The 25,765-nt window shown below is 40.0% G+C and overlaps 1 protein-coding gene across 2 annotated transcripts in view; it reads left to right on the plus strand.

Annotated features, from left to right (window-relative positions):
- Positions 1–25,765, plus strand: part of ZFYVE9 (zinc finger FYVE-type containing 9) — a 49,454-nt gene that overhangs the window by 617 nt on the left and 23,072 nt on the right. The window contains exons 1-8 of one of the 2 annotated variants that reach the window (XM_019531422.1): positions 1,559–1,682; positions 2,805–4,912; positions 10,870–10,969; positions 15,557–15,733; positions 16,325–16,494; positions 17,244–17,367; positions 19,499–19,621; positions 21,023–21,178. In XM_019531422.1, coding sequence (XP_019386967.1) covers positions 1,613–1,682; positions 2,805–4,912; positions 10,870–10,969; positions 15,557–15,733; positions 16,325–16,494; positions 17,244–17,367; positions 19,499–19,621; positions 21,023–21,178 — 3,028 coding nt within the window. In that variant the 5' untranslated portion in view covers positions 1,559–1,612. Of the gene's footprint in view, positions 1–1,558; positions 1,683–2,804; positions 4,913–10,869; positions 10,970–15,556; positions 15,734–16,324; positions 16,495–17,243; positions 17,368–19,498; positions 19,622–21,022; positions 21,179–25,765 lie in introns of those variants that run through there. The other variant, XM_019531423.1, reaches the window with a different exon arrangement.

The raw sequence follows: 25,765 nt of genomic DNA on the forward strand, positions 1-25,765 counted from the left end.
GAAAGATTGTTGAGTTGGTGCGTATGTCCCCATTGTGCATATAGGAAAACAGGCACAGACAGAAGAAAATTTCTTGTCCAAAGCTCATCATGAAACCTTAAACCCAGATCTTCCCAGTGTCAGTTGAGTGTGTAGTTCACTAAATAACGTTGCTTTACCCTTTTTTTTATAACCAAATGGAGGCATATTGTTGAAAGCTACTGTGATGGTCTTAGGGATCTGTCAGAAAGCACTGTAGATATACACCTTTAGAGACAAACTAAATAAGCCGGAGCACAAGCTTTTGTGAACTCATTTACTTCATCAGATTAGGAGTCAGACCATTGATGAAGCAAATAAGAAGCTTCCATTAGCACCGTCCTTGGATCTCTGAAACTTTTAATAGGCTAAATATTGAGCTTATCAGCTTTAATTGTTCCATGTAAATGCAGATGTGGTATTATCCACTTTTAAAAATTGGCAAATGTTGAGACAGGTCCTTGAAACACTGCCTTTCATTTTGGTGAAGAGCCATGCTGACAACAGCATGTGACTACAGCATGACTTTTAATCAGAGGACTGAAAAGACTCTTTGCTTTTTCAGGTAAGGTAGAAATGATGCCAGGAACTACAAACTGAAGATTCCTCCTTTTATGGGACTCATGAAAAAGGGATCAGATTATTATTTTTTATTTAATGAAAATAAAAGTTTGAGATAGAAAAAGTGAGTTTCCTGCTTAAGTATTGCAAGGACCAACCTTACACTAGCAGGACCAGACCATTGTACGTTTTAATTTCTAGTATGTAGTCTTTGACTTCTTCAGGACACTTGGCAATTTTCTAAGTCACAGAAATCAGGCCTAAATATTCCTGTCCTGCACTCCTCTCATGTCTTACTGCCACTTCCCAAAGAAAAATCTCTCTTAAGCCGAGGAAGTCATTGTATTTCTGCAGCTTTGAAAAACATTCCATTAAACGAAAAATGCTCTGAATAAGCAGAGAGAGTCTTGCATATAATGTCTTGTGTGGTGTAGAGTGAAGCATACTTAGAAATGACTTAAATTTGCTGACTCTCCTTGTTCGGTATTCTTTCTGTTCTGGTGAAGATATTTTCAGCTTCACTGACAGCCAACATATGAAAATAAACATACGTTCCTCAGATGTTAACAATATTGTTGCTGTAGCCACCTGGCCTGCATCAACCAATTTACTGTTAAAATTGTTCCTGTTGACACGTTGGTTTTATTTATTTTTTGTTTATTTTAAATGTCCTTTTAAGTAGCTGATTATCTTTTTAACAATTAATTGTGACCTATAAAATGTACATTTCAACAAATTACAGAATTTGTAAACTTTGAAGGCTGCTCTTTTAAAAAAAAAAAAAAATCCTAACTGAGCCTTTAATTTGGAAGCCTTTAATTTTGGGGGAAGCCTTTAATTTGGATTAAACTAGTTGCAGAGCAGAAGGAGTTCTGATCACTGGAAAATGCCCTGGATTTGTGAATGCAATATGTTTAGATTTTAAATAGATTTATAAGGGAATTATTTTCTGTTGAATCAGGGAATATATGTTGAAATATCGTTCTATTGTTTGACAGGTTCAGGCAAGGAACTGGGAGGCATTTCCTGACAAATGGAGAACTATTTCCAAGCAGAGGCATATAACCTCGATAAGGTTCTAGATGAATTTGAACAGAATGAAGGTGAGTGATTTATTTGAAAAATAATGTTAAATGCTCATGCTTTGTATCAGGGGAAGCCTCACCTTGTTTTTTCATGAGTTGCAGACCGATCTTATAACTTGCAACGTTCTCTGTGAATTTTATGTGGCTTGCTTGTCAGAGGACATTGTCCATTCATCACATCTATCCCATATTTCTGCCAGTATTATATATCTTGTATTGCTCATAGCTGTTCACTGACAGAAAGAACTTTGAATGAGTGTGTTGTCAGACTCGCTGAGTTTGTTAATTTTTCTTACAAAGCCTAATGGGATCAAAGTATTTACACAATTTATTTTTAACAATTCAGTCAAAAGAGTTGTATTTAAACGTTCTTCTGCACTGTTAGGAGACCTGAGTGCAGTGACCTTGTTGCCAGAGCACAAACTTCACAAAGTGAAGATTGTCACAGTAGAAAGCTGACCAGCCGCACTAATTGGGGTGATCCCAGTTCAGTTACAAAAACATGCAATTAATCAGGAAGCTTCCAAAGCGTGCCTGAAAATACAGTATAATAGGAAACACTGTGTTTTAAAGTACTTGCTTACAAGGTACCTGGATGTTGAACTTTTAATTCTGTATGGATTGAGTTGGGGGTGGTGTGGTTAACAAAGGCGTTTTTGCTTTTTGATTCCTGTGCCAGCATGCAGGAACATGCAGTTGATTGGACATACAGTTAAGTGGACTGGGCTTGTTCATTGCTTTACTGTATATTCAAAGTATCAAGTCTCTGCTTGATTTAGTTTCCTCCATTTGCTCTGGTGGAAGCCAAATATTTTGTAGTTGTGTTGGGCCTTCTCCCCTTTCTTACTACCTGAAGTGTCAATCTGTAAGTTAGCTTTGCCTGTCCTAGCTAAAATGCTTTTCTGTTCCAGGATCTCAATGCAGTTACCACAACAGCTATTGACTAACCATGCTTGTGTATTGCAAGAGGTGTTTTGCTGCTGTACTAATATTCAAACATCTGTGTATTTGTGTTTTGGGAGTAGTTTCATTTACATATAACGGTTACTGGAACCGTGGGTAGAAACTCTTATAGAGCTGAGAGTTGCATTGCTGTGCTGGGTGTATAATGTATTCATATTTAAACCATTACTTTTTCAGATGATGCTGTTTCACCTACATTGTTGGGTGCAAAGTGGAATCAGATTTTAGAGCCCCCGTCTCATCGTCTCTCATTTAATCCAGCTCTGACCAACACGAATGATGCTACAATTCCTAATGAGTGTCAACAAAGATTAAAATCTTTTTCCCTGGCTCATTCAGCCACCACATCAACAGGAGCAGGGGACCACTGTGCTAATGGAAAAGAACTTAGCATAAACCCAGAGACCCCAACCATGTGGATTGATGACCAGGCAACAGTAGATGATCAGTTAATTAAGAGAAATAGTAATTGGGATGATCAGTATAACACTTTGGAAACAGGAGAAAACAAATGTGGAAATATAGCCTGCTTACCAGAAGAAAAAAACGTTTTAGTGGTGGCAGTCATGCATACCTGTGACAAAAGGACACTACAAAGTGATGATTTGTTGGATTGTAAAAATTACAACAGTCAGTCTCTAATGGACACTATTAGCTTTACACTGGATAATGAAAACCGACAGAGTGATCAGTTTACTGTTACGGTAAATGGATCTACGGAAAAAGATACAGCTACAGAGAAGCAAGGAGTACAGTCAGATCAGTTGTACACTGAGGATGACTCTGTTAAACATTTGATTAGTGCTTCCTCTGAAAGCTTGTCTGTTGCTTGCTCCACCTCTCAGTTAAAGGATGATTTTAATAAGAGTAGAGACCCTCTGTTCTCAGCATCAGTAGTTGCAGGGACAAATGTTGTGACCTTGTTGCAGAGGCCTGTGGATGGTACCGTTAAAGCTCAAGAAAGTTGTGCATTGGTTGAAGATTTTACTAACAAAGGCTTTGCTCAGAGAACAGATCTGGAAGCTAAAAACTCTTCTCCTGGTTCAAGCAATGGAAGCTGCATTGTAGAAGATGCTACAAAGGAACAAACAGCTGAACAGTTTCAATCTAGGCTACCTGGGCTCTCTGAGACTTGTCAGCCTAATGTGTCTGAAAGTGGCAATTACAGTGAACACTTTACAGAATGTTTTGCCTCTGAGGATGTTAGTGCTGTTGAAAGTGAAGTCAGTGAATGTGAAAAAATTCTCAGCACGACTGAATTGCTGAGCGTGGCAGAGTGTTTCCCTGAATCTCAGGAGATGACTAATTGGGAATTGACTAAAGTGAATGAGATGAATAATAAGCAAACTCTTGGAGAGAATGAAAGACTGTTGCAGATGAAACAGCCTGAGGAGGCTTGTAGTAGTAGTAGAGAAGGCGGAGATGGGATGATGGAGGCAGGCATGGACTTAAAGGGGACTTGTATAGATGATCTTGAAGGGTCCAGTCTCTCTGATGTTATGGGTACGTCAGCAGCGAGCTCTCTGTCTAATGGTTGTGATTCCTATGGAATGCAGAACCCAATTGTTGCTCATATTCCAAAGACTTTACCCTCCAAGGAAGACTCAGTGACAGAGGAAAAGGAGATAGAGGAGAGCAAGTCAGAATGTTACACTAATGTTTATGAACAGAGAGGAAATGAGGTCACGGAAGGGAGTGGTGTCATTTTAAACAGCACTGATGACCAAATGAAGAAAAATTACTTGCATAATCTCTGCAGTCAGGTACCATCTGTGCAAGGGCAGACATCACCAAAAACAGTAACTAATCTGCAGCCTATCAGTGTTCCTTTTGGTGGTGCAAGACCCAAACAACCTACAAATCTTAAATTGCAAATTCCAAAGCCATTATCGGACCATTTACAGAATGACCTTGTTCCCCCAAACTCTGGAGGTAATATTAAAAATAAAAATGTCTTTGGTAAGGCAAAATTAGGGGAAACCTTGGCAGCAGATATGTTTCCTGGTGAGACATCGTTAAATACCTCTATTGCTGATACCAACGGGGAACATTTAGAAGAGTATGAGTCTGGGGTTTCTAGTAGTCCGTGCCTTGCAGTAGCCCCAGATAGTCCAGATAATGATCTCAGAGCTGGTCAGTTTGGAGCTCCCACCAGAAAGCCATTTACTACTTTGGGTGAGGTGGCTCCAGTTTGGGTTCCAGATTCTCAAGCGCCAAACTGCATGAAATGTGAGGCCAGATTTACATTCACCAAAAGGAGGCATCATTGCAGAGCTTGTGGGAAGGTAAGTTCATATTCAGTGACACAGCCCTAGGCTCCCTTACTTGTGGTGCTGGGAAAAGTCAGATCAGAGGAGTAGGCAGGCCACTGGCTATAGTTGCCTCTGGTATCTCTTTGTAAAGCAAAATCCAGTTGGCTTGATTAGTTTCTTTAAAAAAAAAAATAGCCACTAAACTCTTATGTATTCAATGCCTGCAGAGAATAAATATTTTTTTATGGTAATAACAGTGAGTATCCTTTAAAAGTAGTTTGTTAGTTGATTGCAGCCATTAATAGACATTGATTGGATTCTTGTAGGAGTACTATAAATTAGCTAAGTACAGGAAACTAGTTTTCAGAAACCCTGCATCAGTAATTTCCATTAACAACAGTGAAACCTGTTGGTGGGGACTAGATGTGAGATACCAAACTGCCAGTTTTTCTGCTGGTTATCATGGCTGACAATCTTCATTCTCTTATTTTGACTTTCTGTGTGCTCCATATATTATTTAAAAAAACATACATCTTTGTTTCTTAAAAGAAGATATCAACCATAGTTAGCGTCTCCAAAAGCTGATGGAGAGATGGGTATTGATAAGAGGACTTTCATAGTGAAGCAAATTAAGAGAGTATTGTAAATGTATTTGTTACTGTACAAGAAATGTTTTTTTGCTGAATGTGCATGGTTGGCTGTTCATTAGTAAAAACTCACAAATATGTGTGTATACCATACAACTTAGATAGGTCTGTCCTGGTTTAAATGAAATTGCAGCATTTTTATGATAAAATAACAAAGTCATAAAATATTCGTAGATATTTTGTTCCTGAAACGTGTCAGTGGCAGATACTGTTAAAAACAGGAAACCCACAAAAATGCATCTGATTATTCAAAATTGATAAATTAATAACTTAAAAAATAAGATGAAAGCAAAACATTACCATACTAGAAAATGGCATACTGTATTCAAGTAGCTTTGGCTTATTTAAGGCCTATCCTAAGCCTCCTGTAGTCAGCTGAAAGCTCCCCTGACTTTTGAGGGCTTTGGATCAGAAATTGAGGTGTCAGAAGAGCACAAGAAAGAAGAATGACCGGGACAGAGGACCCCAAAGAAGCAAATTTATCAGAAAAGCAGAGATTCCTATTCTGCCTGCTCCTGGAAGCGGAATCGTAGAAAGCATCGAGTTCTCAAAGCGGATGAGGCGAGTCACTTAGCAGCTAAAATGCATAGCACTGAATGTGTTCCTCAAATCACTGTTTAAATAAGTTGTGCTCACAGTCATTGTGTATTCCCTTGACTTTTATGCTTGAAAAATCTCACTGAGGGCAGTTCTGACTGGGTGAACATACATTCAAAATAAGTACCAGATAACATCTCAAACCAGTCAGTACTAGAACAGAAATGATTAGGAATTAAGTCATAAGTGATAGAGATACCAGTGAGCTACTTGTGCCATATAAAGTAAACCCCTAAATCTGGTGCCACTTTCAGTTAGTATTTGAATTTAAATGTATTCCCATTAAAGTCTGTAAGAATTGTATAATTCACATCAGTAAAAAGGAGTTAGGTCTCTCATCAGTATTTGATTTAGCTATTAAGTAAAGGTGCATTGTCATGTTCAGTATTTTCCCATGTTTTAGTTTTGTTGTGATTCTTTCAAACTACTTTTAACTATTGGTTAACAGAGGTGGGGGATTTTTTTGTTTTTTTCCTTTGATTTATAGAAAATAGTTGCTTTGCTTGGATTCAGTGCTCACTGTGTAGAATTTAAAAAAATCAACATAATGGTGTCAGCAGTCTCAGTCATAGAAAAAAGGCTAAAGGTTTTGGGAATCTGAATTTTAACAAATAGTTTTCCCCTTAAAATGTACTATTATGGTGTTCTTGGGTAAAAATGAAGCATCTTCATTTAACAAAACTAATTTAAAAAGAGTCAGTGACTCAAGAAAATGTCTCAGTTTTCAATTTCAGCTCAGTAACTAGGCAAATCAATGGGAGCCACTGAACCTTAGGGCAAGAGCTGAAATTAAACATGTATTTCTAAACCAAACGTATTGTTGTATAGTTAGAAGGGAGCTCCAGGCTCATCTGGTCCAATGCCTGCATGAATACAAGGATGCTACTCTTAAAACTTTAGATTATATTGAAGACCCTGACACGTATGTTATATAATAACATAAAAGATTTAAAATTACTAGAAAACCATTACACTTTTAGATTTTGGGTTTTTGAATAATCATCTTATATATCCATGTGTAGAATCACTGGGGCGTTTGTGTCTCAGCTTTGTACTGTCAACCATAATTGTAATTTCCCTTCACCAAAAGGTGAAAAACAAACAGAAACCCTGCAGACAGTTCTGACAGTATCCTGCAAACTTGCTGCAACTATATGAGCTGCTGCTTTCTGTTACGTGAGATACTAATTAATTAGCAGATACTTTACCAGGTCTATACTGCTGTTTATATTTGATTATGTGCAGCACCCAAACTGCAGGTGTATTGGTAAGTTAAAGAATGACAACAGTTGTCATTGTTCTGTTGTTATTCATTTCTGTTCAACATGTGAATCTTGGAGAACATTATATAAAAAAAAGCTCAGTTGAATGCCAGATCTATTCAAATTAGTTTAGTTCTGCACTGTTTTGAAGGCATTTTTTTTTTCAGTGTCCTCCTAGTTTACAACTGAACCTTCCAGTGTGTTTTCACCCCAGACTGCTGAAATGAAATAAAATATTTAAAAATATATTTGTCACAAAACGATGCTGGTAGCGTTTCTTGGATTGAAGTTTGGAAGCAGATTATATAACTTCAAGTTGCTAAAACATTTTAACATGTTTCATATGTATGGAAGAATTCCAGTTTATTTTCCTAGGTGGAATACCAATATTTACATGCTTTTTTTACTTTTGAAAATGTAATAAAAGTATCAGTAAGTAGACATAGCTGGAATTGAATGAGACAAGAATATCTTGGTTACAAAATTAATGTTCTGACTCACCTTGTACTTAACCGTAGCCTTATCTTGTATTTGGGTATCATCTGTACACTACAGTGACAATAGAATTAAGTGACCAGGTTGCAACATAGCCAAAAGCTTTAGTTGTAGATGTGTGACCAAACTTTTCCTTTAACTGGGTTAGGATGTCGGTAGATGCTATCATGTTTATCTGTTATAGCAGAATCTTCTGATGTTTTTGTCATAATGTAAACTGGGTCTTGCATGTAGCATTTTAAAATTTGTAAAATTTTTAATTTTTCAGGTGCAGTGGAAAAAATGTAGGATTAAAGAAAAGTGTCTTTAAGATTATTAGTACAAGAAATGCAATTTATTAAGCATAAGAAACCATCTAAAATTAAAGTACTTCTGATTGAAGTTGAAACTTTTTACTTGATGTTAGATTTGTTTGTGCAGTTGCTGGTTTGTAAGTTTTCTAAGCTTTTCACTGTCTTTTTGCATGAAACAAACTCTTTGGTGTCTTCATACACTGCTGGGATAGTAGCCCTCAGGCACATATAAGGAAAATATTGACTCTATTTAAATGCACATAAAAATACTATAGAATAGTCTGCCTAGGACAGGGGCAGGCAATTATTTTGGACAGAGGGCTGCTTGATGAGTTTTGGTGAGCTGTTGAGGGCCGCGTGGGTACCCCTGCCCCTTTAGTTGCCCCACCCCCTGGTTGCCATCATGGGACTGCAAGTCCCGCCCCCTAACCCCGCCTTTGCCACCAGAAATCCCTCCCCTTGCCCCTGGAAGTACTTCTTTTGGAGAGGTGGCCTTGAAACCAAAAGTTACACCCTGTTATGTGGTCTGTGTTGTAAGACTCACCCACCCAACACCAAACTGCCCTGCTCACCGTATCTGTCCCAGAATCTGTCCTGCCCCATCCTTGCCCTGCCCCCCTGTGGCCAGCCCAGGGCCAGGTCCCCTCACCAGCACAGCCCCCTCCAGTGCTGTGGGACCCTTCCTGTCCTGGGCTGCAGGGGGCTCAGCCACAGCTTTCCACACCGGTGCAGCCCAGCCAGCCCATCCTGTCCCCTATCAAGTGGCAGCTTCCCCACGTGCATGTGGCTGGAGCCGGCTTCCCACGTGCTGCTGGGGATGGGATGAGCCCGGCTGGGTCGCCAACGGCCAGCAGAAGCAGCGGTGGAGCTGTGTGCCGCTGGGGACTGACCGGCGCAGGTAGGGGGAAAGTGCAGCTGAGCCCCTGCTGCTCCAGCCGGGCTTGTCCCATCCTGAGCGGCACACGGCTCTGCCGCCACCTCTCCTTCCTGGTGCTGACTGGGCTGGAGCTGCGGCCCAGCTGCTGCTTCCCCTCCCCAGTGCCGGCCCAGCCCTATCCCACGCAGCCCGAGCGGCACGGCATGGGGAAAGCCTGCCCAGCAGCCGCTTTCCTGAGCTAACCTGTAGGGCAGGCCTCTTTCCAGTCCTGTGCAGCAAAGCAGAAGCTGGCCCAGACACTTTCCCCTCACCGGCGCCACAGGTTCTGGCCCAGCCCCGCCCTGCCCCTCTCAAGCTGCAAACCTGGCCTGAGCCAGGGGTGGGACAAGGCCAGCTGGGACAGGCTGAGGTCCGGGTTGGTTGCCTTGCAACTGGAACCCAAGGAAACAGCCTGAGGTGCTGCAGCCGGCAGGTGGTGCTACCAGAGACTTTGAGAGGCAGCTGCCATTACCTGGGTTTTGAAGGTCCTCCATGAGCTGGAGGGAAGTGCTTGGTGGGCCAGATCTGGCCTGCGGGCCGTATTTTCCACACCCCTGGCCTAGGATCAGGTCTGTTACTGGGGGACTTTGGGCTTATAGGCCCCTGGGTCTTGCCACATATAGAAGACATCTTTTCTTTGCAGACAGGTCCTTGAAATGGTGTAGTACAGTATAATGCTGCTAAGGATTGGAGTTCCCCAGAACAAGTCTCAGCATTGCTTTATTCTGGGCAGGGTCAATGAATTATTAGTGCTGCTTTAGGAGAAAAGTGCTGAAAATGCATGCCCAGTAGTGTGGTTGGTCTGCCAGGCACAAATCCCACTGTGTTCCCCCTAAGTGAGTGTAGTATGTTGCGGCATTTGAACTCCTGATGGCTTCCTTGTTTTGAGCTACAAAAATTCTGCAATTATGCATGTGGGAGTTGATCGGCTGTTCTAAGGCTTTTGTTGTTTCTAAAAACATGCAGTACTGTTGTAATTTGAATTTAGCAAAATTTCTTGCTGTTTCATACTTTGAAAAATACTAGCCTATGTGGTTTGCATCCTATAAAAGTTTTGGTAAGCACTGTTCCAGTAAGTCCCTGTGTGGGAACTTGAATAGAGCTCATAGTCCCCTGAAATCACAGGGCTGACAATTAATGTGTATGTACAGTATGTTGAAAGGCTCAAGAGCTAGGCTAAGTGGCTACAGTGGATGCACCGCCTTCTTATAAATTAGTGGTTCACTTGAAAGCATTTGTGTTCCTGGAGAAGCACGGCAAACTTCCCTAGTGTAGAGGAAGTGCATCTGTCCCCTCTTTCAGATTGTACCTGTGTTCTTCCTCACTTTGGATTTGATTAACCACTGACCAAAGACATTGCTATCTATAGTACCTTACCAAGTGTGCTTTAAATGTGGTTAATTCCAGAAAGTTATTAATGTAGTTCTCTAGGTCAGTATGCATAAATTCTTAGCAACAGGGAAGATTTTTGAATATGTTAGGATTTTATTGGCTCATTACCTTTCGTCCCAAAACCTACATTCATAAATGATGTCTTTGGGATGATTAAGGGGTGGATGTCTGTGTTGGTGTACATAAAGTAGGGCACAGGAAGTTAGACACCAATGCTGGGCACTTTTTAAATCAGTTTCACTTTGGGTCTATTGGAGATGTATTGATAACTCTTAATTTTGCACCTCCTAATGCACTATATACACTTTGTATATGATTGTATCTATATAAATGGCTCACCTTTTAATAGATGCAGAGTAACTTTCTTGTTGCTTTTCTTTATCTCCAGGTTTTTTGTGCAGCATGCTGCAGTTTGAAATGCAAGTTGCTGTACATGGACCGAAAAGAAGCCAGAGTGTGTGTAATCTGCCATTCAGTACTAATGAATGGTAAGTAGAAAGAGGGTCTAAGTGTAAAGGCTTCCCTGGCTTTGTGTTGGCCAGCAGCCTCTGTCTGTATGGGCATGGCTTGCCCTAGTCCAGGAGACAGCAGCAGGTTTCTGGTGGGCACTGGAATGACCCAGCTCAGGTCCAAGGAAGGCGGGCACTAGGACCTAGTTGCCACAACTGCCTCTCCCTGTGGCACAACTGAATGCACCCAAAGCGCCCCACTGGTGAATGCTGCCTGATGCCACTGGAGCCTCCTGACTCAGGACTGGATCCAGCGGCTTGGCCCATGGACGGTAGATTGCTGACCCCTTTCCTAGCCAGTTCAAAACATTGCGCGTGTATGGGCAAACATTTAAAAATGGCAGATTCTAGAGATTGACTTAGAATCCCTTTGGGAGCCGGGGACTCATGCCAAATGTGCTTAGGGAAAGCTATGAGCTGATAAAGTTGCCTCAAGACTCAGTTTATTTTGCGAAGCACCATGCCTGGCTTGCAAAAAACTCGTTTTGCATGGAAGACAATGGTGGTAGCTCTATTCTTGTTTTCTTAACTGTGGGTTACCTGTAATACACATGCAAGAGACCAAAGGGAAGAAACCCTCATTTGTGTCCCCTCACAGACTATGTACAATAAGGAAACTATTAAAGTAATCTTATTTTACAAGAGGATGCTGCTTCATTTCTCACAAGCTGGCCCTTTAAAATTGATTTGTTATTGTTAACCCCTTGGTTTCAGAGGCACATGTTCTAAAGGGCAGAGCACTGGTACCTTGAGTTGTGATCCTACCTTTGGGCATATTACTGCATGATAAGTTGAACATGAACTCTCTGTGAGACTGTGGCCAAGAAGCTAATGCAGCCCTGAGATGTATAAGCTATTCTATAGGAGTAGAGAGGTTAGATGTGTATTTGGCATCAGTACAGCTTTTACTGGAATACTCTGTCCAGTTCTAGTGTACACAATACAAAAGGAATATTGAAAAATTGGCAAGGCTTCAAGAAAGAGCAGTGTGACTGATTAAATGATTGGAAAACTTGCCTTTAGAATGAGGGATTCAAGGAGCTCTGTCTGTTTAGGTTATTGAGGAGACAGCTGAGGATTTATCTGTCTATAAGGTCCTATATGGGAAATAGAAGTTCTAGTGATTACAAGTGGAAGGTAGACATGTTCAGAATGTAAGTGCAGATTTTTAACACTGAGGTTAATTAACCAGTGTAACAACTTTGTGGGTTGCGGAGGGGTGACTGTCACGGGGGACATTTTAAATCAAGATTGGATTAAGAAAAGGTCAAAGTGCTGTAAGAACTTAAAAACTGCCATACTGAGTCAGACCAGTGGTTCATCCAGTTCAGTATTGTATCTTTGAGTTGCTATGGAGGGGGAGAGTATATTAACAAGACATATCTGAAGTTATCCATCCCCTGTCACACCCTTCCTGGCATCCACCGTCATTTTAGGGATGCATGCCTGACTGTTCTGTTTAATAGCTATGAGTGGACCTGTCCTCCCTAAGTGTGTCTAGTCCCTTTCTGAATTTGGCTATACCATCTGCTTCTACAACCCGCTCTGGCAAGAAGTTCTAGAAGTTAACTATATGCTACATAAAAAGGACTTCCTAATTTGTCTCCTGTTAATATTAGTGTCCCTTAATTCTGGGATTCAGTGAATAACAGTACCCTATGCATTTTATCCATACTCTGCATGCTTTTATAGACCCTTTTCATATCCCTCCTTAGCTCTAGTTCAACCAAGGACATCCTGGAGTTCTGAACTTTAATGATCGGAGTGATCTTTTTTGCTGTTGAAATCTATGATGGTATTTAGCCCAGGTTCTTAAATGTGTCCACTAATTTTGGTTGCCTCTATGTTGTGGCTTGGTAACACTTTCTCAAGTGCTTGATTCTCCCTTGGAGGTGCTGAGTACAGCTGCATGAATCGAGTGCTTAGCTTCCTGCATTCAGATTTAGTGCACAGATTCAACAGCTGTTAAATAGGAATATTTTTTTTATCTCTTTCAGAGCTATGAAAGATTAATTAGTGAGTGTTTGTGCAGGAATTTTAAGAAAGTGCTAAATATTAAATATTAACATTTTCCACTGTAGGCTGTACCATGATAGGAAATAGATAATTGTAGATACTATTATCTAGGAAGTCAAGCATGTCTGTGGTAGTAACGGTGCTTAGGAGTTTGGACCGTGGAGGTAGACAAATTGTCATATTTCAAAATGTATAAGAACAATGAGGTGTGCAAGTTTTGGCCAATAAGTTCTGGCTCTGGTTGCTGGTAGGTAAGATTTATTTCTAGCTGGGGGAAGGGAGGAACCTGAAAATATTTTAGTTGAAACCAAAAGTGTTCTTGTAAAGAGGTATAGTAAAATTGATCACGTTATAATGATTTCCTTTTAAAAGCTTTTCTGTCTTGTTGCCAGCATGGATACACATTAGTGGTAGAGAACAGTGACACACTGCTGGGATTATTATAGCGAGAGCGCTGCTAGTGTGCTAGTTGTATATTTGCCCCTGGACCAACTCGGCCTCTGCTGTTGTCCTTTCTGGAGCACTTTGTAGTGATGTTTGGCCATTGCTGGTATGTTAAGCTGTTGTCTGTCATCGTTCTTTGAACTTGAGATATCATTATTTTGCTTAGTTGATTTGAATTTCACTAGTTTTTGGTTTGCTGACATTCATCCCTATATAGAGTCTGTTTAATTGTGTTTCTTGACATTTGCTTTGCGTGGAAAGGCATTTTCAATTGATAGCTATTTCAGAATTGGCACAGATTGCAGTGAGTAAAATAGAGGATTCAGACAGAACAGGGAATTTATCCTGCAGTGGACATAGTCACAAATGAATGCCAGGGAGTGAGAGAGATAGATATGTATGTATATATGCATGTATGTATATATGTGTCTCTTCTCTCAAAGCCCATATTGTGGGTAATTAATCACTTTTTAGAAATAAACTGCCTCACTTTTCTTCTCAAATTGAAATATCTGAAAAGGCCCCAGAGCTCTTCACTGACTTTGTATTGTTTTGGGGAACTGATGCGATAAAGAATTATCGTATTCTTGACGTTCTATTTCTTTTGTTGTTGTTGTTGTTGTTGTTGTTGTTAAAGATTTTGCGTATATTCTAGTTTCTCTAGCACCTTTTCCCTCAGAGGACTCCAAAACGTTTTAGAAGTGTGAGCTGGAATATTGCATTGGTTCAGGTACTTATGGCGGTTTGCTGGAGAGCCTTCAGATGTTTGGGTACATATATATGATTATTTGACTATGAAGTTATTGGTAATGCTTGTGCACTCACTTGAAGGTGTAGGGTGTATAACTGCACATTCAGATCACCTGGTACCTTGTACAGCTGAGCTGCCTGTTGAATTCTCCTTCCCTCTGTACACCCCAAAATAAGTAGCATCACAGAAATGTTGTTCTGCCTGTTCTGCTCCTGACATCGTTGACATTGAAGTTATGTGTGTTGCATAATCATGGATTTGTTTTGAGTTGAAGCTCAGGCCCCGTTGTTAAAAATTCATAGCATAAACCTTTTCATGGTTTAGAAAAGATGATGTTGATGTAGACTAGAATATTCTGAATATAAGGAAGTACAGTATGCTTCATTTGTTTGCAAAAAAGAATAAATTTGGTGTTTGGGGGTTGTATCGGTTGTAACATCTTTGGGACAGGGAGTGAGCCTTTGTTTGTCTATAGAGCCTCATGCAACTCAGTGGGGTTGAATAGATTGGCATTGTGTTTTTTTTCTTCCTTTTTTTTCTTTTTCTTTTTTTTTTAAATACCGTTTGAAGAAGTTATAAAATTGAGGGATCAAGAACTAGGCAGCTCTGACCAAATCATGTGACTATCCTGCCATGGAACTGAAATTCAGATCACAGGATACCAGTATTCTTTCGTTATGCATTTTGTTCCTTAGTTACAGTCTCAGTATAGAGGCATACTTTTAAATAGTGGCTGGGGGGTGGTGGGGAATAAACATGGCAGGTAGAAAAGCCTAGAGATGGTGCAGAGTATGTACTTAATCTGCATCATGGAAAGGGCATTGCACTTCAAGAGGGATGTGGATAACCTTGAGAGGGTCCAGAGGAGGGCTGCTTGGATGGCTGTGGGCCTACAAGTAAGATCCTGTGAGGAGAGATGGAGGGACCTGAATCTCTTCAGCCTCCACAAAAGAAGGCTGAGCGGGGATCTTGTAGCTGTCTACAAATTCACCGGTGGGGGCAGCAAGGAATAGGGGGTGCTCTGTTTATCAGGACGCCCCTTAGGGTTGCTAGGAACAATGACCATAAACTGGTGGAGAGCAGATGTATATTAGACATTGGGAAAAATGTCTTTACTATGTGGGTTGCCAAAATCTGGAATGGGCTTCCAAGGGAGGTGGTGCTCTCCCCTGCCTTGGGGGTCTTCAAGAGGAGACTGGACAAGCACCAAGCTGGGGTCATTTGACTGCAGTGCTCTTTCCTGCCCAGGGCAGGGAGTCGGACTCAATCTGCTGAGGTTGCTTCCAACCCTAAAAATCTATGAAAGTCACAAACGTTACCGTATGATCTCATTTCTGCTTTTCTGTTTACTGTAGCTCAAGCCTGGGAGAACATGATGAATGCCTCAAGCCAGAGTCCTAACCCTAACAATCCTGCTGAATACTGTTCCACTATCCCTCCATTGCAGCAAGCTCAGGCCTCAGGAGCACTGAGCTCTCCACCTCCCACGGTGATGGTTCCTGTGGGAGTTTTAAAACACCCTGGCACAGAAGGTAAGAACATTTCCTCCCCCCCCCCCCCCCATATCTCATTTTTGTTCTGAACAAGCTGTGATGAGATGTTAATATGAGTGCATGAATGGAGCACTCATATTAACGTCTTTTGAAACTTAATCACATGTCTTGTGGGGATGAGGCAAAAGGAGACAGGAAATATGTGTGAGAATGGGATTTCCAAACACACGGAGATGGATGCTCCTAATTATACTGATGAAGTTCCTGCCAAGTGCTATATATGTAGAAATTACCTTACTGAGTCCAATAGATGATAAAATAGCTACTTTTTTTCTTTTATTGGTTAGATAGTTATGTCTTGTTTTCATAGTCTCTGGTTATAAGAATTTTGCACTGGTGCTGTCTTTCTGTCTGCTTCTCCCACCTGTGCTCTGGGTAGGAGTTCCCATGTGCTGATCTAGTGCCTGCCCATTTTGTGTTAAATATTTACACTGTTCTGTTGAAAGTATATTTGATATATCCCAGCTATAATTGTCTACATTTGACATTAGAACAAATCAGCCTCACTTTGCTTGAGGCAGAGCATCGCTCACATGTTGTCATGAGATTATGAACTCTGTTTCTCTCTAGTGGCACAACCTAGAGAACAAAGGCGTGTCTGGTTCGCTGACGGCATATTACCTAATGGGGAAGTGGCTGATGCGGCAAAATTGACGGTGGCTGGCACAGCTCCTGCAGGAACCTTAGCAGTGTCACATGATCCATCCAAGCCTGTGACCAACAACAGTTTATCTGCAGAAGTAAGGAAACTTTATGCTGTTTGCTGTTCAGAATGTCATGGTTTCTGTGGCTCTGAATGATGTAATGCATATTGGGGCAATTTAAATTAAATCACTATGGGAAGTCTGTTGAGCTTGTGGTTTTATTTTAGTCATGTATGTGGCAGGGGTCCATGTTTGCAGAGGGCTGAATCTAGGCATCTGTTTTTGAAAGTGGCTGTGAATGTATGAGCTGTTATGCTGTAGTAACTAAGTGCACAAGTTAAAATTCAGGGCCTTGCTAGTCAAGGTGGTTTCCAAGCTTTTGGCATACATCTGTGTGTGTGCAAAGTGTGTTTTGTGTAATACGGATCTTGTATAAAGCTGAGTCACAGGAGAGATGGGGCCTGAAACAATGAGCTTGTCATAGCATTAAGGCAGAAGAATGTTTCTGTTTGATGCGTTTTCTCATTAAAAAGAGATTTATGCTTGAAAACTCAGATGCAGTCCACCAGTGCTGTAAGTGCTACAGCACCTGAGTGGAATCAAAAAAGGTCAGAACTGCTGGTGGAACTGTAATTGCTTATTTCCTGTGTTATGAGGAAATGGGTTCCATATGTTGACAGCAAGAGGAACTGCAGGATCTCTCCAAGCATACTTTGTATCTGGAAGGAGTCTGTCAGTGTAATGTGTATACGGAAGCTAGACAGTCCTGGGGATGACACCTGCTCAGCTCTTGTGTATTGTTCTGTAATGCCATGTCCGTTCTGATTGTTTTCTGCTTTTTGTAGACTGATAACACATCTGCGTTCTCGGGAAGTATAACTCAGGTTGGCAGTCCAGTTGGCAGTGCGATGAATCTAATCCCTGAAGATGGTCTTCCTCCAATTCTCATCTCCACTGGAGTAAAAGGAGGTGAGGGCTGTAGTGATAAATGACCAGTTGCTTGCGACTGTTGGCTATATCTGCATGGTATAGTGCAGTGACACAGAGAAAAACCTTGGACAGCTCAGGTGTTGGAAGCAGTATAAGTACATAAGCACAGGGCTCTGACTGGGCTAATATACCCTTCTTCTTGGCATGACTGATTTGCATGGATAGAGTGCCCTGCCAGTTTTTCCATTCCCTGAGTTTGGCTGGGTTTGTGTTCATAACACGGCAGCATACCATGCAGAAATAGGCTCATTGGTAGCAATTTTACAATTCAGGATATCACATCTGGTTAGAAAATTGGATGCGTGCTATATGCAGAAGTGATTAATGATGGATACTTCTGTCATGATCTGAGCCCTCATCTGCACTAAAATTCTGCTGGCAGCGTGGTGTCGTCTTGGGATGTGAGCCGAGCACACCTCCAGGCCACGGTGCTTTCCCAGCAAAACCCCAGTTTGGACTAGCTCTGGCAGCAGAACTTCTGTTCCTCTGGGTGGCTGGTGTATCTCTGGCAGCAAAAAATTTTAAGCAAAAAATTTTAAGCTAGCAGTGCTGCATTCATGCCAGGAAGCCCAGGCACCTTGGTTCTTTTGCTGTTCTTAAAGCACCAGCAGTCCCCACAGTGAAGGTGTATAGGCTGGCTTGACCTTAAAGAGAGTGCCCCTCTTCCATATTAGCACCCTTGGAAAACTTCCTGAAGATGATGAAAATACTACGAGAATTAAAATGCAGAGCAATAAAGAAAATGAAGCTGAGCCTAGAAATGTGTGCTCAATTCCTCAGTAATCAGACTGCAGGGAATGTTCAACACAGAGAAGTATTTTAATTAGTTTTATAAATATTCATGTTTTCCTTCATGAAATTCTCTTGGAGCGTCTTCTTTATTGAAGGTATCCCAGAATACAGAATTTGGTGACTTCACAAGTACCATGCATTGCAGTGAAACTTTGGGTATTTGCTGTCACATTCGGGAACGCAGTATCTTAGCAGAGAGCTTGAGGGAGAATTCAGAGAGGAAAAAATAAACATGTCTCTACCCCCTGGTTTGGTTTATGAGAGTACTTCTTGTATACTTCTAAGCTTAGCTCTTTTTTAAAAAAAAAATCTTCATAATTCTTCTTTAAAATTTTAGCTTGTTCAGCATATTTGTTATTTAAACAGGAAGAATCTTTATCCACAATATTGTTAAAAATAAGAAAGCAAGTAACACTTCCATGTCATAAACAGATTTCCTCATCCTGTTTAGCTAGTCCAATTATTAAACCTTCTGAATAAATAGGGAAACAAGTAACTTCACTTAAATGCAGCACACAAGCCAAATCTCACAGGCTCAGCAATTTAATGCGGATATCTTTCCACAGGTCTTACTTTGTGTGTGCATAAACTTATTCTGTTTCTCATGTCTTCACATTCCCAGTCCTTTGCAATGTTTTACTGCCAACTGGACATTTCATGTAATCATGTTTATCTGTGTTTCAGATACACTCTTTATGTTAGCAATTGTGGTGAACCTCCTGGGTGGATATTTATATCAGGCAGAATAACATAATGTGCTTCATATTTTGCTTTTCTTCAATATATCCCTGATTTCTATGTGATGCTGCATTGCTTAGCTATAGGCTGGAACAAGTTTACATTCCCTCTAGGAGTAGTTCACTGTGTTTAAGAATGTAAATCTTTTGCCCAGTTACATTGTTTTTGTCACATGTTCTGTATTACTTTGTGCAAATGGGGATTTGGTCTGTGAACAGAGGTCCAAGGACTGTTGCCAAATAAATAACAGTATTAATATTTATTAGTATTTGAATGAAATACTAATATGTTCATCTACAGTACACCCACTTCTAAAAAGAAGTGAAATGCTTGATTTTCTAGGTTTCTACTGTATTTTGATGCCATTTATTAGATAGTTGGGAATTTTTTAAGGGGCCTACAGGAATTGGATGCCCAGATTCTACTGAAATGCTAAAATCCTGCCCAAAAAGAAAGCAACCCAGTAAAATGTTAGCAAATTGAACTATGCATTGGAACAATGAGTCATTACTTAGCTGCTGACATTTCTGAGTGGGTTACCAGCAAGCGAATGACTTAACCATGTATTTCTTTCTTATAGATTATGCTGTAGAAGAAAGACCTTCTCAGATATCTGTAATGCAGCAGCTGGAGGATGGTGGCCCTGACCCTCTTGTGTTTGTTTTAAATGCAAATTTGCTGTCAATGGTTAAGATTGTAAATTGTAAGTTATTTGTTGTTTAATTTGGGGGAAGGGTTTTAAAAAGAGTATGTACTTACCACTGGTTGAAGATACAAAACTTCCTATTTTCTACTGACAGTCTGAATTACTGCATGGAACTAACATATCCTATGTATTTTATTTGTATTAAAATGTAAAATACACCTATTCCATGCTTCAGGCCTACATACAGATACTTTTATATAGAAATACAAAGAGATTTATGTCAGTTCAAAGATTTTAAGACATACCGAGAGATTAATGTCAGCTCCCTGATTCTACCCACTGAAGCCAAGAGGGCTGACTGTTACTCCCTCTCTATTCTTCTCATCGTTTAAGTGTGTGACCCTTCCTCAGATTCAGGCAAAAGAGAGAAAGCTTTGGAGAATGTGCTGCAAATAGTTGGACTCCAACTAAACATATGTATATTCAGTTCAAAATGACCTTCACTAAAAACAGCTGCACCTCATTGTCATTTTTAGTACTATCTTGAGGGGGGGTGAGGTTTTTTTTGTTGACAGGTCATTGTTCATTTACATTGGTTAAGGTGGTTGTGTGTCAAAATAAGGGTAGTTTGTAGCAAGATTTTTTTGTGTTAGAAAATACTTATGAACTAGATAAAAACAAACTTTAAAAATATGTGCTGGTGCTGCTACATCTGACTCAACAGCGATGCATATATATTTCCTAGAATCAAGGGGTTTTCTGGAAATTTAATTTTCTGAGTGGGTTAATCGTGAAGGATAAAACAAATGTTGTTAATATTCACTTTGAGCACAAGATCAGCTTTGATAATAGTGTCTACATTTAACTTTTATTTGACTCCAAACACCATTCATCAAACTGGATGCTGACTGTATCAGTAAATATGGAACAGATTATTTTTAGGATGGCAATATGTCCAGTGCAAAAACTTTAAAACAGAAAGGTTTGAGTTGAAAATCTGGGACATCATATGAAAAAACAGATACATTCTCCATGACACCTTATCGATAAAGTGGCCTGTTTCATCCAGAGCAGAGAGTTGGTCAGTGGTTCGTGCTATGTACCAGCCTTCTGCCTGTATCTCTGCATCTTCCACCTCTATTCACATTCTATTCCTTTTTTTTTATATTGTGCACAGACATTTCCAGTACAGAGGTCTGCTCTCTGGTAGGCATCTGGCTGGGATCAAGCCTTTAGTTCTCCCTATATTGCAGATCACAGTTTTATAATTTGCTTTTGATCCTCATGTGCTTGCCTGTAGGATTTAGAATTTAGTGCCTTACTTGTCTTGGTGACAAATATCAGGACTGTGCATGTTTCTGTAATTGATTCTTCAGCTGGCGCTCTGTAGGGCAATTTGGGCAGGGCAGGACAGACGGATGTTGAGACTTTTCCTGAGTTATGCTTTTCCCTCTGCAGATGTGAACCGGAAATGCTGGTGTTTCACTACAAAAGGAATGCATGCAGTGGGGCAGTCTGAGATCGTGATCCTCCTGCAGTGCTTGCCTGATGAAAAGTGTTTGCCCAAGGATATTTTTAATCACTTTGTACAGCTTTATCGGGATGCCCTAGCAGGTGGGAATACTTTCTGTTTAAAATCTGTGGTAGGTGACAACTTTGATCTATGACCCTAATGAGCTAGAGAATCATATTTGCATTGTAAAAAACATGGCAATTTTCTGTTATTTTTAAAAAGGTGAAAACATGATGCTCAAAAATGATTGTGTCCTGAGTTCACATCCACTGTTAGTATTTTATTCAGTAATGCAAATGGGAATATAGTAAGTAAAAATATCCAAGCTCTAATTGGCGAGAATAGTTGCACCTGTTATATAGCATTCCCTTATAACAAAGGGATGTGCTTTCATTTTCAGCCTGTATTGCTAGTTGTCTGTAACTTCTGAAAATACTACCTTTTAGACTGAAACTGCCCTTGTGTTTCTCAGCCTGAAAATAACTCCACTAGGCAAAATGATTTCATCTCATGTTGATATGTCAGATCATGAAAGCATGTAGGGTAGAGGGTTGGGGAAATGTTGTGGTGGGCATAGAAGGGGGCCTTCTGAAGGGGGCCCAGGCATGTTCATCTGGGGGAAGTGAAAGTATAAGAGGGCCTGGCCCAGGCAGTTACAAGTTGAAGGCTGGAGTTGTCTCCATGGGCTAGTTCTGAGTGGGAGTGGTAATTTTTCATGGATCTCCCTAGTATCTGATCTGGTTCTTCATGTCAGGTGTTGAACTCCGAATGTGAACAAAGTGGTGCTGAAATGGGTGCTCGGTTCGGAGGTTTGTTCAACATCTAGCACAATGGAGCTCTTGCTAGAGATCCTAGGGGCTAAGGTGGTACTAATACAACCAGTATGTTCAGTTTGCAGACAGGTCAGGATATTTTTAACACATGGTGGTAAAATGCAAGAAAGAACCTTTTAATGAAACCTTAAGTTTACTATATTAAATCCACACAAATTTGGTAGCTGAATGTTTTTCCCTAGAATGCCTGTAAATAGGCCATGTTATGGCAGAAAAGTTAGCTCCAAAAAAGTCATACCTATATGCACGTGAGATGAATTGCACTTGCTGCAGAATTGTACCTGAATTCTCTCCTTGTTATATTCAGACTCTCTGTCATCAAGTTATTGTACATTGGTTTTTCTACCCAACTGGACTGGAAAAGTAGAGTTGCCCTTTCAAGCAGTGCCAGATCAAAAAATTAAACCAAAACCAAAAAGATTGGCCTTGTAAATAAAAAAAATAAAAAAATAAAAAATGCTGTAATGAAAGATATGAATGTGTTTATTTTGTACTTCAGGTTAGTCTTCCAGAGGTGAAATTGCACTGCACATAAGACTGTTTGTTATAAATTCATCTCCCTCAGATAACCTATTGCACATTCTGTACAAAGCACTGTGAATACTCATCCAAAATGCTCTTTGGATGATTGAATCCAAAGTGAAATAATGAAAAAGAATTTCCTTCCTAAACGTCTTGGTACAAGAAAGGTCAGCTTGTCCAGTGAAGAGTCCTGGATACAAAGTGTACTATTATCACATGGTATAATTGATTTCAGGTACATTGGAAATGAATGCGTTCCCAACCCTGACTTAAACCAACAGTACATCGTAATCTTCAGATTATGATGATTCTAGGTTGGTGTGTATATTGCAGTGCAGTTCTGTACAGAGATTACACTATGGAGATGCATAATTTATAACTCCTACATAATGTATTCTGAATCCTATTTTTAGCACTCCACTGGTAGTAATTTGATATACTACATTGCAATGCAGTTAGGGAAGTAGTGCTTGCTGCTTTACAATTTGTAATCAGAAACCAAATTTCATCACTTACAGTGCTCAATCTTTAATGTCCTTTGGATAATACTTTCTGTGTGCTATATTTCAGATATGTGGTGCAAAATAAATTACATCTTGAGTTGCTGTAGGATATAAAATGCTCCACCATCAGGCTTACACAACTCATGGCAGTCGAGATAAATTCAGACAGAAGCCCATAATACATTCACTGCATATCCATCCCTATCTCTTCTAAGGTTAAGTGTGCATGGTTACAGGCACACCTCCAAGCATACATACAGAGTACTTGTAGGCTTAACTTACCTCTAGTGTCATTTTCTTTTATTCATAGAGGAGGAAAAAACCTTGATGTGCGAGTGGAAATTTCCCTTGGATGTTATAAGTATGCATATTCTAGGCAGGCCTAAGCTTCCAGATTTGCCCATTTTTCAGAGGTACTGTACTCCTTGTGGGTATCAGGCAGCAAGTATGGATTCACAGTGAACTGTAGAAATTAGAGACTGTTTGAAACCCTGGCCAACAATTGTATTTCTTGATTATAATAGTATTTGAATTTATTTTGCAGCCAAAGAACAAGTCCTTTAAAAATATTTTTGAGAGCTTTTTTTTTTTTTGTTCCAGAATGTAAATAGGGAGAAATGAAAAAAGTAAGTAACTAGCCCTTGTTAATTATTGAGTTAAGAGTCCTGAACAGCCAGGATGCAGGAATTGGTTACTACTTTTTTTCACTGTTTTTTTTTATTTTATTATTATTATTATTTTTTGCCAGATTGTTTAGGTAAGTAACAGTAAGAAGCATGAGTAACTCTGGAGCATTTTCTAGGAAATGAAATTAATTGTGTTTTCTAGCTTTTTCCTTATTAGCTCTACACTTGTTAGCTCCACACTCACCATAGTAAAAACTTCAGGTGTCTGTTACAAGTATACCTTAGCTTGAGGTCTCCGTAGATAATCATGCTCTCTGCAGTTTCCTGCTGATGCCGACAGGGCCCATTTTGTCCTGCGTGCACATGTTGAGTAGAACTGTCCTTCGCTGGCTGCTTAGCTGGGATCATGATTCTTCGTAGTCAAAGTAACCTGCAACACTTGGGAGGAAAGGTAGGGTTTTGGTATGGACTGTAGCCATATAAGAGAGAACGCAGTTCAGGCTTTTTGATTAAGACAAATATTAATTGCTATTCCATGATTCCCCTCTGGCCCTAGAAAGCTTGGTTTGTTGTCAAGCTCCCTGCTGTTTGGCTTTTCGTGTTTTGAAATTGGAGGCTAATGCTTTCTGTTGCAGTGGTAATCCCACGATTATCCTTGTATGTTGGCAATAAGCCCAGCAGGAGGTCCAGCAAGTTGAAAAATGAGAACTTTGTCCATATAAATGGGTACTTTGGTGCAGTCAGGCATGCCAATGGAGAGCTGTGTGCCTTAACGCACTGGCCTTTCTTTGGATGTAACGTAATAAAAATATTTCCTTTTTTCTAGTGAAAATGCAAATCTGGCAACAGGGTGTTATTTCTACTGCTTACTCACTCTTGAGGGTCTCCCTCAATGTTTGTTGTAGTTTTGATCAGGGTGCACTGGTTTCAGTTGATGTGATGTAAATCACTAACTTAATCAGTAAGCAAGAAACGTGGGTTTTAATCTGCTTTGTATTTGTGCTTTTTAGTTTTCATTGGCTGGTAACCATTTAAACGTTGATGTGTGACTAAATCATTTTTACACTTTCAATTTGGTACCTTTTTATGTCAGCAATTAGATAGCTTAACTTACATTTTTCTGTCTTTTTTTTTTTTACATTTTATGTTAGAAAATAGTGAATGCTAGTTCTTATTTATTTGTGATGATTTTTTTGTTGGTGATTAGGTTAAGCTACTTTTGTCTGGAAACTGGAATTCAGTTAAAATGCATGATAATTTAATTAGTTTTTAAAATACAGTTGTTTATGTTAACATCTTGCATTTTAATAGGCTTCTGTCAGAAAGGTTGGTTGTCAGGATAAACTGTTGAACAAAAGTGAAGAAAGCAAACATTGCCAGCATGTTAATCACACAGCGGTATTTGCCTAACCAGTAGTTTACTAAACATGCATATTGGGATCTCAAAACAGTTTAAATTGTATTTTTGGCCATCCAAGCTTGTATACACTAGCACTTACTTTAGAGAAAATAGCTTCTATTGTATTTGATAGCTAATATTTTAATCTATTGTTTTTCCATTATTTAATAGTAACAAAACTTAATCAAATCATATTACGGGTGCACTTCAGAGATTAACTAATCAGAAAAAGCAAACCAGTCAGCAAAGAAATCGTCAGGAATGTCTGAACAGTACTAGCTTTTTTAAAATTATTGCAGCATTGGCAGTTTTATATGGGAAAGCTGTTCTTTTCCAATAAGTAACTGTAACCTATCCAACTAATTAGCTGCTTCCTCCATAATTTGAGGTGACTCACATTAGGCAGGAAATCTAATTCTTCACAAGTACTGATGGTCTCCTTGCAAGATGGAGGTATTTTCTCAGTTGCAGAACCATCCTCCTTCCCGTTGCTCTGATGTTCTCAGCTTGTTGACACTTACCGTGGTACATTTGTACTTAGTGATATCCTCGTCTGTTAGAGCTACTGTGCGCATTGTTCATCAGCTCAATATATTCATAGCGAAGTCAGCCAACTCTTCCTTTTCCAAACACAGAACTTCAAACAGAACAGTGTCATATTCAGCCTCCTGGATATCATCAGGGGAGGCTGCATGGAAGTCTTGTTGTTTGGATAACTGAAAATGGTATGCTTAAAATGTTACTGAGTGGTCTCTTGTCTCACTAGTGACCATGCCCTTTTCAGATTGTGCAGAGCTCCAGGTAG

This window comes from Crocodylus porosus, unplaced genomic scaffold (genome assembly GCF_001723895.1).
Source record: "Crocodylus porosus isolate Cpor-Errol unplaced genomic scaffold, CroPor_comp1, whole genome shotgun sequence".
Taxonomy (NCBI): Eukaryota; Metazoa; Chordata; order Crocodylia; family Crocodylidae; genus Crocodylus; species Crocodylus porosus.